The 19,207-nt window shown below is 37.1% G+C and overlaps 3 protein-coding genes across 4 annotated transcripts in view; 2 read left to right on the plus strand and 1 right to left on the minus strand.

Annotated features, from left to right (window-relative positions):
- LOC145906582 (NACHT, LRR and PYD domains-containing protein 3-like) overlaps positions 1-19,207 on the plus strand; it is a 131,468-nt gene that overhangs the window by 40,331 nt on the left and 71,930 nt on the right. The window lies entirely within an intron of this gene.
- On the plus strand, positions 11,643-14,896 carry LOC145906607 (uncharacterized). 2 transcript variants are annotated; one of them, XM_082994063.1, is made up of 6 exons: positions 11,643-11,776; positions 12,628-12,691; positions 12,883-13,007; positions 13,649-13,730; positions 13,983-14,171; positions 14,238-14,896. In XM_082994063.1, exons 1-6 carry the CDS (start codon positions 11,716-11,718, stop codon positions 14,398-14,400), a joined length of 684 nt encoding a protein of 227 aa, XP_082850189.1. In that variant the 5' UTR covers positions 11,643-11,715; the 3' UTR covers positions 14,401-14,896. The 2 variants fall into 2 exon arrangements, with proteins under 2 accessions (XP_082850189.1, XP_082850190.1); XM_082994064.1 differs by having other exon boundaries at positions 14,119-14,171; positions 14,238-14,418.
- LOC145906601 (V-type proton ATPase subunit d-like) lies at positions 15,750-19,150 on the minus strand. The gene is made up of 7 exons (XM_082994058.1): positions 18,980-19,150; positions 18,460-18,631; positions 18,017-18,195; positions 17,471-17,628; positions 17,036-17,212; positions 16,781-16,858; positions 15,750-16,432 (listed from the first exon to the last, which is right to left on the minus strand). Exons 1-7 carry the CDS (start codon positions 19,113-19,115, stop codon positions 16,271-16,273), a joined length of 1,062 nt encoding a protein of 353 aa, XP_082850184.1. The 5' UTR covers positions 19,116-19,150; the 3' UTR covers positions 15,750-16,270.

The following is a 19,207-nucleotide window of genomic DNA, read 5'->3' on the forward strand; positions in this document are numbered from 1 at the left end:
TCAGGTGTAACCTTGACCCCAACGCAAATCTAAACGCGTAAACAGACATTATACGATATGTGATACTGAACGTTTTGTTCCGATTGTTGCCGTCTTTAGTTTCTGTCATTCAATGTTACGCTTTTCGTATCACAAGTTCTCAAAACTTGTCGAGGCGTCTGTAGTACCAGGCTCTTTCAACCACAGCTGTGTCAAACCGATGCAACATATTAGTATTGTATATATCGCAACCCGTATCACAAACTGGTAAACAACAAGTACTGTAGGATATTGGAACAATGGCCACAGCGCAAGCATCCGTTCCTATTGTAATTATGCATTTTGTTAGAATGTTGGTTAAATATGTAAACAGCATTGCGCAACCAAATGAAATGTGGGATTTATTATATCGTATGCAAGTATTATCTCAAAGACTATTCAACTAAAAGTCATACGCATAAAAGTTGGGATTATAAATGTATTTTCATTTATATCAGCTACCTGTGGTATCGATAGATTACGTCACAATACAAAAATCTGACTCGTAGCTGATATCTGGGCGGTGTATTTATGTTTGAGTGGAATGGCGCATCAATGAGTATCAATGCCTTCAAAACCCCTTTATATTCCACAAGATCTCCAATCATGGGACGAATATTCATTGGACTTTGGGTACCATACCGACATAATTATTATTTTTGTATTGTTTATGTGTGTTGCTGATATTTTTGGTCAGAGGTTTTCTTGTGCTTGACGTTGTATTGGTGTCGGTACAAAGATTCACTGATCATTAAAGGTAAACACAACTCTTCCATTGACCGAATTATGCGATTATCATCATATAGCCAAAAGTAAAGAGCAGACATCTTATTTTTGTGCACACCATTCTCCAAGTCGGACAGAAACTTACGTTTCGGTTTCTTGCAGAAGAAACTCACTGCCATTAATCTTCAGGTTGCTGAATAACCGTCTGCCATTCTTGATTACAATCTATTTGTCGCTTCACTGTGGCCCTGGTAAGCGCAAGTTTTTAAACAACAAACATTTTATACAAAGGGAGATCTATGCTTTATATAATTTTGTTTGTTAGAAGGAGATTATGACGGGAACGTATGAATAATTTGATGAGTTTGTTTCGTTTCTCTGTATATCGCCAAAAGCAATACTTGCGAAGTTTCGTAACTTTAGCGCTTTTTGTCCAGTTGATTGGAGATTTTTTGGAAATTTGCATTCAGTATATTTTCTATATATCCTAATGCTTGTTGCATAACAAAACATCGTGAGGTATCAAGTTTATTATATTGATCGCCAGACTCTTGGGAGCATAATTCACCAATATAACGCGGAAATCGCCATATTTTTGTTATGGACAGAAACAGCAAACGCATCACGAAACGTTTCTTCAGTGTTGAAATAACCCTTCTTAGAATCCTCCTGAATCAAATCGTTTAGTTTTCCTGCATTATATTTTGGTCGCTTACGTAATACGCTCCATCCAGTATGAGTTCGTTTGTGGATTCTCCATAAGTTCGACGGTTTTCGCCCACTTCGCATCTGAAAGTTATTTTCGCCTGCAGAGATTGTGATGGAGAAACATGTTTTGCTTGAGGGTATTCCTCGATAGGTACAGTCCGCACCAGTCTTATTATGGGACAGTATGGGGTTGATACCTGGCACAACATAACCCGCAACGCATCAAATGCGCGTACAACAAAATTTACTTCAACTTTGTAATCGTGTTTACAGTTTGAATATTAAAATAAATCGTTTGAAATATCTTGGAAATTTTCAAATGTTTGTTGTGAAATAACGACATAACTTATTAAACTGACATTCGTAAATAACATACAAACCAGTGTACAGTTTCAATAAAAAAATTTTTATATGTACAACAAAGCCATATTACTGAAACTAGCACCATTATAAGCATGGAAATGTTAGATTCCACTTGGACGAATAAATGAACGAGTTGCCATCTTCATGTGATATCAATAGCTTATATTTAAGTCGTTAGTTATTACTAAAGCACTGATTTGGACAAACTGTCTGTTTACAAATTTTACTCTCACAAGCTTTCGCGAGCTTAGTCAGGTGCTACAAAAATCAAGAAGAAAAATATTTTACGTATTTCATAAATGACTGTCGTGTTTAAATGTGTTTTTGGTGTAGGTGTTACACAGCAGAGTGCAGATGTTCCAGTATTCTACAAAGTTGCAGAATACACTCAATTACATCAAAGAAAAATTCACCAAGTTGCAATGAGTGATGAGACATGTAAGCAGAGCATAAACCTATTCCGATCAACTGCAGTATATAGCGAGCTTAGAAAACGTTCCAATAAGAGAATAAAGTACACTAGAACACACGCAGGTTTTGGCGGGAAGATGTTCCTATCTTTGCGCTGTGATCATCTGTTATCGTTCTTTCCTAACCATTAACATTTTTACAGTTTTTGTACAAAGTTTTGTTGAATTTCTATGAAATATGTTCTGTCATATCGTCTGATAGAAGTTTGTGGAATAATAACTGAAACGTTGAATAGCACATGTTTTGGTCAGAGAAGCCTTGATGCCATAGTTATTAAGTCCACTAAATACCATATGTTTTATGACCAACATTACTTGAGATCGTATATTCACTACAAACTAAATTTCTAAATATCCTAAAGTTTGTTGTAAGTACATTTACAAATTTCTCCCCATTGTTCACCCAACACCATTCACCGATTTAAGCATAGTTTGGTGTTTTGTTGGGCAACAAACGTTGCAGTATGCTAGACAGGAAATAGTTAAACTTGTAGAATACCTAGTTTGCTCTCCGTTCGTCTGTTGTCCACCTTTGTTTTCTGATCGCTGATGTATTGATAGGCGTGGTCTTACTTTCCTGATTTTGTAGCCTATAAAAGTGTCCACCTTTTCTGATGTAGCCCAGTCAAAACTAGCGGTTCAAAATCTCTGAGCATTTATAACGAATGTGCAACAAATATTACGTATTTCTAATTCGCTAACTGATTTCATGTAACAAATATTGTCGTAGATTTACATCAGGTTTTTCATTAAAGTCAGATTAGGAAACACAACATTATAACTCGCTAGTGACCTTATGTCAAAAACACCAATCAATAGGATTTCCTTATACTGTTAAATATTATTGGTGAGACGAATGTGCTTTTATAAGGATGATCTTAAGGTGACGAAGTGACGCAAAAATTTAAAATTCTCTACCATGACAGCGTGCGACCAGCTGACAGCTATTTGACAGGACATAAACAAACAATTTGAAAAAACATATTTCATAATGGTGGTTGTTACGTTTACATGTTTACGTAACATGTACATTTACACATATCATGAACATTCATCACAAATATCTAAATTACGTCATTAAAGTTCGGGAGCTCTCAAATTCGAATTGTATCGTGGTAAATATGGAATGCGCATTCGTTGGTGACTTCATTTCCTGTTTTGTGTTAGAATTGTGTATTTTGTAAATCTCCCACGCCATTCTCACGCGATGTTCGTTGTTTTGTTTGACTGACCAGTCTTTGTGCTTGCACGCGATCTATACCCGAACTGTCCAGTCATTGTTTGCAGAGGGTTCGCTTCTCACGTAATTGTTGTAATGCATCACTTGTTCTGGTTTGTTTTCAAGTACTTGTTTTGTGAAAATATGGGCTGCTGTCCATCAGATAAGATAATAGCTTTCGTCGTGGTAATTTCGAACCGACATTTTCGTTGTGGTAACTTAGAACTGACTTGTATTCTAGTGTATATATGTGCATGCTTTCTAGACTAACCCAGTCACAGTCACAGTCTCAGTCTCAGTATCTGTTTACTTCAGCTTGTAATAAGTTTATCTTGTGATATCGTAACTCGACGTTTCGATTCGATATACTCAACCAATATAATCGCGTATCCTTAATCTAATAAATGATAAATTAACTTTGTTTCAGGTTTGTAATTAAAAGCAGGTCAGGAACACAACGGTTAGAACTCAAGAGTGGCCTTATGTCAAATGAATTAGTCAAATAGCATTTCGTTATCAACGGTTAATTAATCTTGTTAATATCCAACATTAAGTTAATAACATTTGGCTTGTAGGTCGCAACATTGGTGTATACATCGCTTCACTTAAATTATTTTAGCACAAAAATAACATTTAAGTGAAACCAATTCCATATATTGCCGCTGCCAATTGCGAAAAAATGTCATCAAGACTGTTCCCTACATGTAGTATATGGCTGGCCGCCGTAATCCCAGGTTCCAGATGGTAGGCAAGTGGCAGTAACGGCTCCTTCCCTAACTAGTGAAAGAGAACTGCAAATAAACGTGACCGTATTGAGCACTCCTTCCAAATATTGTGCCACAGGAAACATGACTTCAACGTTAGCCAGAGTCACTGGCGCCGGACAAACTGCAAAGAAAAATCGATGGCGAAAGTCATGAATATGGACGAAAAAATGAGCAGAAATGAATTCCCTGGTTGAATAAAGTTTGCGTTGATTAAACCCGAGCGAACAATGACTTTTTTCGCTTAAATCAATCCAACAAGCAGGGAAGCACTTTAGTGTCCGTGCAAGTCATCATATAGTTTTATCTAAATACGAGTACCTCGTAGACAGGTAGGTGCTGAACCAGACCAAACAGGTGCATCGCTAAAGGTTGCCCCAGCATTACAAGTGTTCATTGTTGGTCCTGAAACTTGGTAGCCTGAAACACAGCCGTATGTCACCTCCTCTGAGGGCGTATACACAGCTTGTGACGGGATGACGAATTGGTTGGCATTCAAAGGGACGTTTGGACAAGCTGCAAAATAGTTGGTAATAACAGTCCGCTTACGCCACAACAACTTCATATTGGGTCACCTGATTGGCAAGTGGCCAGTTCCGTTTCGTTAAACATCCATTCACCGTTAGGCAAACACACATTGGTCGTTTCTCCTCCAACAGGAATTTGGTTCGGAAGCAGACAAATGTAGGTAACTGAAGCGCCTTCCTGATAATTTGGTATCGGTGCAGCTACGGTGGAAATAAGTCCCAATTTTGACGGAAGTGCACTGCAGTCTATAGAGGTAACATTGATTTTGAAATCCACTCATTTCAAGGCTTCCGTTATTTCCAAATACCTTTCAGACAAGAATCTGCAACAGCACTCCACGTGAAGCTTGCTTGGCAGGACGATGTTGGGTTTGCGGGACGTACACTACTCGAATACCCACTGTTGCATGTGTACGTAACCACCCCACCGATCGAGTACGTTGGTCGTAAAGGCAGGTATGAGGTATTGGATACAAAAGGTGGAGGAGGGACACAAACTGTTTGGATAGAAAAAGGAATCTTAATCTGAAATGTACTATGTGAGATGTTTTATTCAGTGTATTTGTAGAAATCGTACAGTAAGTGGATTTTAAATACTATTTTTACATGAAATGTGCAACATTCCTTCTCGAATGCTTGAAGGTAGATATTTGATTGAAGTTTGACGTCTATGCAAAATCATTTTGCGGACGAGATGAAATACACTTAAACCTGTTTTATTCTTCAAATTTTAATCACTCATCTTTTCTAATTATATTAACAGCATAATGAAAGTCACTTTAAGATGTTTACCATCCAAACACTCGGGAACTTGAGCCAAGGAGTACATCCAGTTTCCACTGACGCATCTGTTCGTTGTTTGTCCAACAATTTGTCCAACTTGCCCAGGAGCGCACACGTAAGTGACAACGTCGCCCTCTATATATGGCCCTATCCCAGGGTGAAATTCGGTACTGGGTTGGGATGGCGGTGGATTCGTGCATCCTTTGACGAACACACCAACACCTTTACTATATTAATCTAACACTCTTATTATTTCGGTATTTGCACCAAGACCAAAGCAAACATTTCTCTCCTTGCTTTGCAAAAAAGGCACTGGTTAATCCGTGGCGCTCAAAGTAACGTTGTATTTTCGAAACTTAACAGTGTAGAAAGGAATATAAACTGCCGGTTCATCTCTTGGCTCGTCATCTTGTGATAATGCGTATCTGGGTCGATGTTGTTCAACATGTCGTCTAAATATCAGACCTCGAGGAATGACGTAATCCCGAACACTTTGACTACACCAATGATTGAGACCCAGTGACTGGACTCACAACGATAATTTTCACAAAGTTGTCCCTCCCTAACAGAGAGCATAAAAACGGATATGCGCCAGGAAAACCATTCTACTGTTTTGTTTTGGCTTTGGTTGTGATGATATTTACCAACCTCATAAAGGAACACAGGTATTATTCACGACAGAACAACTTAATAAAGTGTTACCTGGTTGACAAGTGGCAAGTTCTGTTTCGTTAAACATCCATTCACCGTTCGACAAACACTCGTTGGTCGTTTCTCCTCCAACAGGGATTTGGTTCGGAAGCATACAAACGTAGGTAACTGAAGCGCCTTCCTGGTAATTTGGTATGGGTGCAGGAAGGATGGAAACAAGTCCAAAAGTTGACGGAAGTGCATCGCAATCTACAGAGGTAACATTGTTTTTGTGATCTAGTCATTGCAAGGTTTCTGTTAATTTCAATTTACCTTTCAGACAAGAATGTGCAACAGCACTCCACGTGAAGTCAGCTTGGCAGGTCGATGTTGGGTTTGCGGGACGTACACTACTCGAATACCCACTGTTGCATGTGTACGTAACCACCCCACCGATCGAGTACGTTGGTTGTAAAGGCAGGTATGAGGTATTGGGCACCAATGGTGGAGGAGGGACACACACTGTTTGGATAAAAAAGGGTTTGCTAATGTGAAATGTACTATGTGAGATGTTTTTGTTTATTTTTACATTTATACTTGAGTTATTTTATTCAGTTAATTTGCAGAAATCGTACAGTAAGTGGATTTTAAATACTATTTTTACATGAAATGTGTAACATTCCGTCTCGAAGGCTTGAAGGTAGATATTTGATTGAAGTTTGGCGTCTATGCAAAATCATTTTGCGTACGAGATAAAATGCACTTAAACCTGTTTTATTCTACAAATTTTAAGCACTCATCTTTTCTAATCACATTAAAAGCACAATGGAATTCATTTTGAGATGTTTACCATCCAAACACTCGGGAACTTGAGCCAAGGAGTACATCCAGTTTCCACTGACGCATATGTTAGTTGTTTGTCCAACAAGTTGTCCAACTTGCCCAGGAGCGCACACGTAAGTGACAACGTCGCCCTCTATATATGGCCCTGTCCAAGGGAGAAATTCGGTACTGGGTTGAAATGGCGGTGGATTCGTGCATTCTGTGACGAACACACCAACACCTTTACTATATTATTCTAACACTCTTATTATTCAGGTATTTGCACCAAGACCCAAGCAGACATTTCTCTCCGTTTTTGCAGAAAAGGCATTGGCAAGTATGTGGCGCTCAAAGTAACGTAATATTTTCGAAACTCAACAATGTAGAAAGTAATATAAACTGCCGGTTCATCTCTTAGCTCGGCATCTTGTGATAATGCGTATCTGGGTCGATGTTGTTCAACATGTCGTCTACATATCAGGCCTTGAGGAATGACGTAAACCCGAACACTTTGACTACAGCAATGATTGATGCCCAGTGACTCGACTCACAATGGTAATTTTTAAAAAGTTTGTCCCTTTCTGATAAGGGGCATAACAACGGATATGCGCCAGGAAAACAACATAATGTTTTGTTTTGGCTTTGGTTGTGATGACATTTACCAACCTCACAAAGGAACACAGGTATTATTCAGAGAACAACTTAACAAGTGTCACCTGATTGGCAAGTGGCCAGTTCCGCTTCGTTAAACATCCATTCACCGTTCGGCAGACACACATTGGTCGTTTCTCCTCCAACAGGGATTTGGTTCGGAAGCACACAAACGTAGGTAACTGAAGCGCCTTCCTGATAATTTGGTATGGGTGCAGTGGGAACAAGTCCAAAGGCAACCGGAAGTGCAGCACACTCTACAGAGGTTACATTGATTTTGAGGTCTACAGACTGCTTGGTTTCTGATAATTCCAATTTACCTTTCAGACAAGAAGTTGTAACAGCACTCCACGTGAAGTCAGCTTGGCAGGTCGATGTTGGGTTCGTGTGAAAAATATTCCTCGAATACCCACTGTTGCATGTGTACGTAACCATTCCACCGATCGAGTACGTTGGTTGTAAAGGCAGGTATGAGGTATTGGGTACAAAAGGTGGAGGAGGGACACAAACTGTTTGGATAAAAAAGGGTTTGCTAATGTCAAATATACTTTGTACGTGTGTTAGGTAAAAACAATTGATTTTTTTTGTGGACTTGACCTTGTATAGGAACACACGTGTTGTTCTCATCCCGACAATATCCTGCTTTACACAGACATCCATTGAGACAAACAGCAGGACAAATTATTGGTGGTGGAGATCGGAGTGAGTCACAACTTGCACAACCACTTTCACAACTTGTTGGTGGGAAATATTCTTCGTTTATTCCACATTCTGAATGAGGACAACGTGTATTTATGATGTACTTGCACCATTATATTCACCTCGCGCACGCAGCGGTTATTAAGTTGTGAGGCTTTTTTCGTATATAATTGGTTTATACTGAAAACACTCACCCATTGGACAAGATGGCAAAGAAAGACCAGTTAAAGACCATGTACCATCATCCTGGCAAGTATTCGTGATTGTACCAATTGCTGTTGAACCATCATCACATGAGTAAGTAACTTGTGAATTTCTTACATAAACACCAGTCACCGGTAAAAATGAACCACCATCAATCGATGGAGGTGGACAACATTCTAAAACGTACGAACACCAAGTTTAAATATTAGAAACACTTGTAGCAGCAAGTACAAAATAACCTAGTGGCTAACCAACACCAAATATATATATATATATATATGAAATATACCATTTTCTTTGCACTGTGGGTTGGCATTCCAATCTCCATTACTTCCACATATCATGGTGTCTGATCCGACTATTGTAAATCCACTGTCACAAGTATATTGGACGGTGGTACCAGGAATATTTACAGTTGCTCCTGCTGGGCGTGCGATTGTAAAAGTTGCATCGGAAATACTGACTGGAACTGGACAAGCTAGGTCACATCAAAAGGGCTGTATTAGTTTTGTAATGAAGAAGGCTATTTGGATTGAAATTGTTACAACACTGATGAAGGAAAGAGAACGATTAGGATGTTTCTGCATCCTCTATACAGTTTCCAACATAGATCAACATTCTTTGTTTATTAAAAGCATTCGAAACCATCACAGACTCCAAGATTTAAAAGTGTGATTATTACCGCTTACCATTTGCATTGCACACGGGTGCACTATTTCGGTCCCAGGTTCCATCATTAAGGCAAGTTAACACCGAATTTTCTGGAGTTTCATGTAGAGACTCACAGGTATACGTAACAGTTTCTGACGGTTCATAGGATTCTTTTATCGGTGAAAATGTTCCAAAATCAGTTGTTGGTGGAAAAACACATGCTAAAAAATATCTAATGTTAAAAAGGTGTATTTATGACATGGCAGTGAAAATTTAATAGATTACAACTTCTCCGGACGCACACCATTATGTGAGGTTTGTCTTTCAAATCTTACCATATTTTGAAGGATAGTAACAGGCTTTTTTATCATCATTCCAACAACATCCCCAAAGTTGACATAATCTCCTGCAACAAAGATTAATAGAGTCCACGCCAAAACAACAAGTTTTTCACATATTACCTTGTTGGACAAAAGAATGAACCGCACAGAATGTTTGTTTCTTCACACCGCAAGGAAGCAGAATCTGAACAACAGGAATATATTAACTGTTTTGAAGGTCCTCACTGTATTTGCGCAAAGCAATTTGCGAAAAAATTTTGCAAAATTGTGTAAAACTTTGCATTCTTCATAACAATTCCACGTAAGTAACTCGTCCGAACTTTCAGAGCTCCGTTTAACGAGTTTAGCTATAAAGCCATGTAGTTGCGAATAATTTGAATCCTGATTAGAATCAAATATGTGGGAAAGTTAATGTAGGTTGCCCTGGTAGAATATAAAGAACAGACCAAATCCAACTGAGCAACAACAAGGCCATTTACATGTTGCCCCGTATGATAAGACATCCTACCTTTCCTGTAACATTGCATGGAAGGATCGTTTGGTTGTTCGTCAAAGCAACAATCTCTGTGTGTATAAACATAAAGTTGTAAAACAAGTTATTCGGATTATAAAATATTGCATCAACAAAACAATCACGACAACTCCCACCTTCTTTCACATTGTGTGCGGGTGATAACGCTGCTCACACAAGCTTGTCTTCTTGCATACGAAACAGCACAAGTCCTCCCAGATGCTTCCGTCTCAAAGCAGCAAACCAACAACATGCACCAGACAATGGCACAAGTATTGAACATATACATATTTAAGATAATTTAAACCAAGTTTTTCTTTATTTTAGGTGTAACCTTGACCCCAACGCAAATATATACGCGTACACAGACATTACAATATGTGATACTAAATGTTTTGTTCTAATTGTTGCCGTCAATAGTTTCTGTCATTCAATGTTACGCTATTTGTATGACAAGTTCTCAAAACTTGTCGTGGTGTCTGTAATAGTAAAACCAGTCTCTTTCCACCACAGCTATGTCGAACCGAAGAAACATATTAGTATTCTATATATCACAACCCGTATCACAAACTGGTAAACAACAAGTACTGCAGGATATTGGAACAATGCCCACAGCGCAAGCATCCGTTCCTATTGTAATTATGCCTATTGTTAGAATGAGGGTTAAATATGTAAACAGTATTGCGCGACCAAACAACATGCTGTATAGGATTTATTATATCGTAAGCAAATATTATCACAAAGACTATTCAACCAAACGTCTTACGCATAAAAGTTGGGATTATAAATGTGTTTTCATTTATATCAGCTACCTTTACCTTTGGTATCAATAGATTACGTCACAATATAAAAATATGGCTCGTATCTGATAACTAGGCGGTTTGAGAGGAATGCCGCATCAATGAGCTTGTATCACATTCCAAAATAAAACGTCATATTGATGCTGCAAAGTTGTTCTGCCAATCATTTTATTATATCGACGTTCAGGTTGTTATGCAGCAGCCTTCATTAGGAAGGGGAAAATGTGAATTAACCAATGTTGACAATGTTGTGGAACAGAAACAGAGAAAAAAACGCTGCAGTAGAAAAGAAGAGGTGAAGAAACGATAAGAAAGGGCGAACACGTCTGCACTACAATTATCAGGAACAACACGGGTTATCATGGATTTTGGAGTGCCCGAGATGTAACAGCAGAATTGCCTTGCAGGTGTCGATACACAAGGGGAAACCTTTTTCTTTAATTGAGTGACACAAATACACATTTATGTTAACGGACTCCAAAATAATTCTTTCGTGCCTGACAGACTTTTCAACGCGTTACAAAATCACAGTGTTTTCAAAGTCCTGTTTTGGCCGCAAGAAAATTATTGCCAGAAGATCAGTATTGCAGCAATAAAACATTCCTGGTAGCATCAGTAGTAATTTATTTAAACGTCATTGTCCCAATGGAACTCTTAAATTTTTGGATAAAACCGTGATGATGCAAAAAAATCCGATGAGACCAAGACAAACATCAATGGTCTGTGGTGAAGTCAAGCGTGGCCCCAACAGGAACCAAGTTGCGAGTCAATATCTCTGCACGGTAACATAAGGTAGTTTCCATAATTGATATCAAGTCGATAATTGATATGAGGGTAACATCGGTTGGAGTTTGTTTTATTATCTTGACTGGTTTCGCAAATGCATCAGGTAAGATTATGTGACGAAACGTCATAATGACGTCATGGTTACAAAGGGCAGGTCTGGAAACTTAAAAAATCGCTCACGAATGACGTTGTTATCTAAGCTTTTATTATTTAACCGTAAATGTTTGGGTGACTTGCAGAATTGTATCCTTTATATGCTTACATATATTCTGAAATTTCAACAGTGACGATTTTACTAATACAGCTGTATACAACTGTAACATTGTCTGCTACCCTACTTATGTTTTCATTTGGTGCCGAGAATTAAATACTTGTAACTCTCTGTTTGTGTGTTCAACCTTGAATGTTTGCTCTTCGTTTACGTTTGTTGTTTTTCGAAAACCGACGATGCCATAATTTATAATATATGTATGTGCGTGTATATATATATCCTATGATATGGCGTCTGGTCGATTTTACAATTAGAATATCCTAGAATCACTAGCTGTATTCACAACCACTATTTACCTGATGTGGGTAGGCGCACGATGGACCCAAGGACTTCTGCGTCCATTGGTAAACCGGGTTTTGTTTGTGATGGTAATCAGTGCATGCCATCGCTTCACATCCACCTTTGCATACTTGTTATGTCAATAAAATTAGTCAAATCCTTCAGTTGTGCTAATTACAATTGTTGATTCAAAACAAAGCCCATGACATGAAGTGTGAGTAATGTTGAACCCCGGCTCGTTATTTGTGGCCGACAGATATCGGTTGCTGTCTTTGAACTTCAGCGTGCAATCTATGTGATCCCAAATAACGTGAAACCATGTAGAAATCAACTTCTTGTTGTGCAATATAATTTATCATAACAAAAACGCAAACTGCTTTACCTGATACAATTTTTTTATGCAGAGTTTAGTGGAAGCGAATTTTGGGAAAATGTAAACTTACTCGAGATCGCATTAAATAAATGCAAGTAAGTTGGTTTTAATCTTTAGTTCTACTCGATTAATATTCAATGTCAACTTCATGGTTTAAATTTTATCGTTTTTTTTAATCTACCTGATATACCAAGTTATTTAGATTCAATTAATTTGTTGTGTATTCAGCCGTTACTTGATTTCCAGTTTTAATTCCTGCGTCACAGCTTTCTTTCATGCCCTCTAGGATTTGCAGAGATTCAACGAATCAAGAGTGTTTAAAGACAATCGCAAAGTTGGTTTTAAAACTGTCTGCTTATTTGCCTGAAAGTTTGACCGATTACATTCCGGGAGCAGTTAAGCAATATCTGGGTGAGAGAATTGTAACAAACTTTACACCTCGTCGTAAATGAAAACACTGTAAACTGTTTGCTGTAATTTATCTGTACATTGCTATATTCTGTATATTGTTTAACGTGCAGTTTATACACTTTATACATGGCGATACAAATACCGTGCGCAAAATGTTGAATAAGTCAGCGCGAGTTTCTGAACATTTACGGAAGCTTGAAACAGAATAGATTGTTCACAAAGGGAGAGGTTTGGTCGCACAATCAAAGCGTTTTTTTTTCTTGGACAAGTTAATTCTGTTGAAACATACCTTCACATCAGCTTAACCAAAGAGCAGCGATGAAAGTAAGCTTGGTCATTCCGTTTGGATTCACCTGGTGTGTCCCAATAGTCATGAGAGACTTATACTCAGCAAATTTATTCATTTATACATCCAGGAAATCTCGTTTGTATAACAGTAAGATTACTAATCGCCACAAGTTCGCACATGACAGCATCACACAACACACATATATGTCCAAGATACGAAATACAGCAAACACTTAATTCCCTAAAATACACAGCACAAATAATTGCAACAAAATCAAGCCACGTTTGTAAACTTGAACACGACTTTGGTGTGTTTCATTAATTAATAAAATAACTAACCATTGTTGTTCCAGTGACCGCACTCGAACAATTACAGCTTGGAAAATGTGCAAGATGTGCAGGGTGCTCGTTAGAATGCATCTGTCACCAAAGAATGTGAGTGCATCATATGTATATTTATAATGTTTGAATTATCATTCATTTATTTTATTATGGCTCCAAAAGTTTTTAATTCGTTTCACCACCGCAACAATACGTTTTTTTAATTCTTATGGAAGAACTTTAGCGTAGAATTGCAATGTTATAGATGGTAACGATTTATCCATTAGCACCTATAAAAATAGCTTATAAGTAACATAAGTCTAAGGCAAATCTTGAGGAAAGGAAGTAATCACTTTATATTTGCAGAAGTCGGTGTGGTAAATGCATATCTCCATGTTTATCTTGTGGAATAAAACTGACCGAGAACTTTCTTCCTTTTTATGTAAAAATACCCCTTAATTTCATCATTAAATGTTGGGACGGTGCTGGACTTGGAGAACAGAACTGTCCCCTTGAATGCATGGAACATACTTGGTGTTTACTGTCCAAGTACGGGTGAGATAGGAAGTTGCATTGATTTAAAGCGAAGAATTTAAAAAAAGATAAATTTTATTATTGTAGAGAAGAGGAGAAATGCCACAAGAGTTTTGGAAGTTGCATGAAATGTATTGAAATGTGGATGGCGAGGGATCGATGGTTTGCCAAAATCAAAATGGAAAATCTCCTAAAAATTTTGAAGATGGTAAAGATATTGTTGGATATTTTTTTCAGACAGCAAAAGTAATTTTAAAACTTAGGCTACATGGAAAATATTTTTTTTAACCCAGCCGATTCATACCCTCTAAGGTTGTGGCCAAATAAACAAGCAATAATCAATCTATGTAATGTCTTGTATTCAGTTGCAAAACAGTTTATAATGCGCGTTCGCAGTTATTTCAACAACATGTGTAGAAAAACCTGTTTGTTACCCAAATTGTAAGTTTTACTCGTTGTATTTTATGAAATCCTATACCAAGTTTCTGCTTCAAATGCATGTTTGACTTTATGCGGTATAGAATATTTCAGTTTTAGCAACGGACTGTATTTTTCTGCGTGCTTGTATTTGGGTCTATAATGTTGGTTCTGCTTTAGCGCCTGAGTCGATAACATACACGGCTTTATCGATGTATTGTATGTATTTTACGTTCATATTCATGTCCCTATTGAAGTACATGCAAAAATGATTTGATTTAATCAGTAGCGTAGCCTTTATTTGCTGGTTGTTGTGTATTGTATTTCTTTGCTGGATTTTCGACAAACAATTACAAGCAGCCTTTGAGCAGAATTTACATCTATACATCCAAGGTAACCGTACGACTTATTGTTTTAAAATGTTATTTTGCATCAAAATTCACTTCAAAGACCATTGCCACATTATTTTACACAAACACTTTGACACATTGAGTAGAAACCAGGTGGCATTGCAAGCTTCGAAGAGTCGCCGGATTTGGAGTTATTTAACTGTTGAAATTAGAAGCCTTCTGTTTTACTACTTGCACGACCACCAAATAATTGTTGTCCAATATTAACTCCATTCAGGTTCAGACTGTAGTCTGTACGTTATCTTTTGAAACAGTCGAGTCCCTGGGATATTTTAGAGGTTCTGCCTTAGCAAGGTGATTTTCAGGTTTGCTGTCGAACCCTTTGGCAGGAGCTCAGCAAACCAGTGCCGTCGTGGCCTTCAACTGACAATCTTTAATCCAACGTTTCATTGAAAAGTGAATTTTTGAATTAATTTTGCAGACTGATCCCTCACACAGTATTTTTGTCGGTGCCATTTTACCTTCCCTCGCCCTCGCTGTCGTTGTTTGTACAAAATAAAAAATGCTAGTTGCATAATTGAGATATTATTAAGTAAGTATGGACGTCACGACGCATAATGCGAGGGCTTTTGCCACAACAGCGCTGTCACTTGCCAAGATATAAGTGCTATCATCTTGTCGATTGTAGTTGCAACTTTCGTCGCAGTCTGACAACACGTATGGTTATTATATATGTAACGATAATTTTTATTCTCATTGGAACGGAAATCGAAATTAAGTATTTGCAAGTTACAAATGTCCTATAGGTTTTACTGTATCTTTCATCCGAAGTATTTTCCAATAATTCAGAACACAAGTTGATGAGGGAATTCCACCAACAGACAAGAGGGAATTTATTGATTTTACACAACGATATTGCACAGAATATATTCACATCTTACCAACATATCTTTCCAAACTCAGCTATTACAATATGCAACACGATAGCTCGAGAGCCCCACAAGTGGCAACAGGATGCATGCATGTTTCCACATATGAGGGCGACAACGAGCAGCCACGTTACTTTTTGTGATAAATTAAAGGAATACAATCTATGAAACGATTTCTATGACTTAAGAAACATAAAATTTGTTTTTTTCTGAGAGGAAAATTAACATTGTGATGACGTGACCCAATGTGACGCAATAATGAACTGTTTACTTTTCAAGTTTTTGTGACAGCAAGACTTATGTGAAGTAATTACTGAGAGCAAATGTAGAAACAGTTTCAAATAAAACTTTGTGAATTTCACTTTAAACAACCACACATACATAAGATTTGAATACAAAACAACAGGGAAATGTACAAAGATATTTACATGATTGGGATGTAACTGTCAATCTTAGCACGGTGCCTCTGTGCAATGCATTCTGCAATCCATATGATATTTCTACATTCCTGCTCCTTCAGTTTAACATAGGAATAGAAGACCCCATATTGAAACTGTTGCATGAAACTGTTCACATTCAACGTCACCTGAAAGTTTCAAATAAATTTATGTGCAATTATAACCAGTTATTGTGACGGTCATAGCAACATTTTCTGGAATTTCGTAACTGTCCCCTTGCAATTTTTGCAACAATCTGCATTCCACATAAAACGTGAAACCATGCACAAATACAACTTCAACATTAATGCTCAGCTTCGTCAGAATTACATTTTTTCCCCTTTTACATCTTAAATGCAACACATTTAATTTGTAATTTTGGGACATTGTCAGACCTCAATTTTGTGACATTGTCAGCTGTAGCAGTCAATATTTATCAACATACTTTTTTAAAGATTTCCTATTAATTATAACAACAATAGAAATCAACATTCTACCTCATGTTCAAAGAATTTATCTTCCAAAGTTTTGTCTCCAGGATTGTTTCCGGTTCCTTCAAATAATGGTTTGTAATCCTGAAAGAAAAAGGTTTCAAAATATTATCGACACAGAAATGCACTCATGAGTTCATGGCATGATTTATCATTGTATAAAAATTAATAGTCCGAAATTAAATGACATTGTAGCTAGTAAAAAATGTCAACTATCAACTACTTAAAAAAGAACAAACAACAGCAAATTGTTCAACTCACAGCATAATACTCAGCAATTCTTTTTACTGTCTCATAATCGTCTGCTTTTGACAATTCGATTAATCCATCAGGAAATAGTTTCCCTCTCCTTGGATACAACTTTGCTCTGTCTTCTTTCGACAACTCCGTCCCAAATGAGTTGATTGTTATAATTACTGATCGACGATCAGCTTCAAACTGCAAAAAACATTAAATAATTTTTGTAGAAATCTACATGAAGATTTTCATGGTATAAAAAAAATAAGTTTTTGGCAACTTTTAAATGGTGCATGTGAGCACATTAATGAATAATAATATTATATTCACGTTTTAGGTTTCAGAGTTATTTATTAGTTGCAAGTGGCAAAAAAAAACACATCAAGGTTTCTGCAAACTGAATAAAAACTTTCATTTAACACACACAAATTTATGCAGAAAATGTAAATTTTTACATACAGCCAGAATTTCACACATGACGTCCGCTGTAGCCCCGCCCTGCTCTTTGCACCAATCATAGAAAGCCTCAAGGTAAGCTTTGTACAATGTGTTACGGATGATTTCTATGTTCATTTCATTCAAATCCTCTTCAGAGATGCACTCCTTAAAGAATGGAGCTGAAAAATGCAAATAAAAAGATGTTTAGTACAACACTAACTATTACCAACGATAAATTGTTCCGGACAAAAGAAGTTTCTCCTTAAAACCTGAAGCAGTTCGGGAATAGGGCATTGCAAACTTACTTCCATAACATTTATATTTCAAAAATGTTGGCCCCAAATAGGACCCTTTTGAATTTCAATTGTGTTTACCAAATTTTGCGGGCTGTTGCAGTTAAGAAAAGTATCATCAAGTATTATGGGCACAGAAGGAATTCACAATATAGTTTTAAGCAAGCAGTTCAAAAGCGAAAAAAAATTGAGTGTGCAACCTTATGACATTTTGAAAGAATGGTTGGTGGTCTATCAAAGTTAAGAACGTGCATATCACATTGAAATTTCTTACCTAGTGGGGAATCAACAAGGATTGCATTGTAAAGATCAGCTGTGGTGCTTGCAATTGTGACGGTCTCCATCTGATCAAATCGCCCGAGCGGGTGACATTTTGGAAGAAGTTCTGAGAGCTGTCGTTGGTGGATGGTTCCCGTGATAAGAAGAATAATGTTGTCAATCATGTAACTGTACCTGAATAATAAGTAACAAATCAGTGAGGATATACCTTTGCCTTTGCTGGCACAAAGAATATTAGCTTTTGCCTTTGCTGGCATATATATATATATGTATAGTTCACCAACAAAAACCAAATCTTACAAACTATAGTAAACATGCCAAAGCTAATATTCTGACCATTATCAGGCAAATGTTTCAAACACTGCTGTGATCGTCATCAGTGATGTGAACTGACAAACTTTAGAAGTAATAATTTGATTTAGAAATATAAAAACTTACTTTATGAAATCAAGAAAGGTTGCCAACTCCTTGTAAGCGTGGTTTCTCACATATTCAAACTCAACAACTAGTTTTTCTCGAAGCTTATCATCAATTACAGAGACTGTCAAAGGCGACGGCTCGTTAGCTAGAAAATGTCCATAGCCTGTGCCTTGCAGATGCAACTTCAAATCTAAAAAGTTTGTGTTGGATATGTCACAATAAAAATAACTTGTTCTGAAAAGAAAAAAAGTTAACACAATTAAATAACAATCACACAAAGCACATCTGCGTTAGAAATGACCATATTTCATCCTTTGGGTCAGCAAGTGTTTTGTGTATATATATTTGTGTTAACTTTTTGCCGTCAAATCACTATTCACATTCAATTTCAAATGTTACTGTAACAACTTTGTGTAAATGTGAAAGAAGTGTTGCTGGTTAGGTGGATTCCATGAAGTCAAAATATTTTCATTGCACAATTCACATTCTTGCATTCCATACTAGAAGTCACAATAAAAATTAAAAAAAAATAACAAACCTTCCAAAGTATCACACTGAGTCAGATGCCTGTAATCTTCTTTTGAGAGGATTCCATTCTTGAAGCCACGAACTAAACCTTCCAAGAATCCATTGTCAACATTGAACAACATTTCAGTAAAGTTAAACGACCCCATTTTGTTTCTACCTTTCGGGCTTAAACAAACAAATGAAGCTTGATATAAAAACAATATATATTGAAATTATGAGAGAAAAATACAAATAGAAT

This window comes from Ascidia mentula, chromosome 6 (assembly GCF_947561715.1).
Source record: "Ascidia mentula chromosome 6, kaAscMent1.1, whole genome shotgun sequence".
NCBI classification, from domain to species: domain Eukaryota; kingdom Metazoa; phylum Chordata; class Ascidiacea; order Phlebobranchia; family Ascidiidae; genus Ascidia; species Ascidia mentula.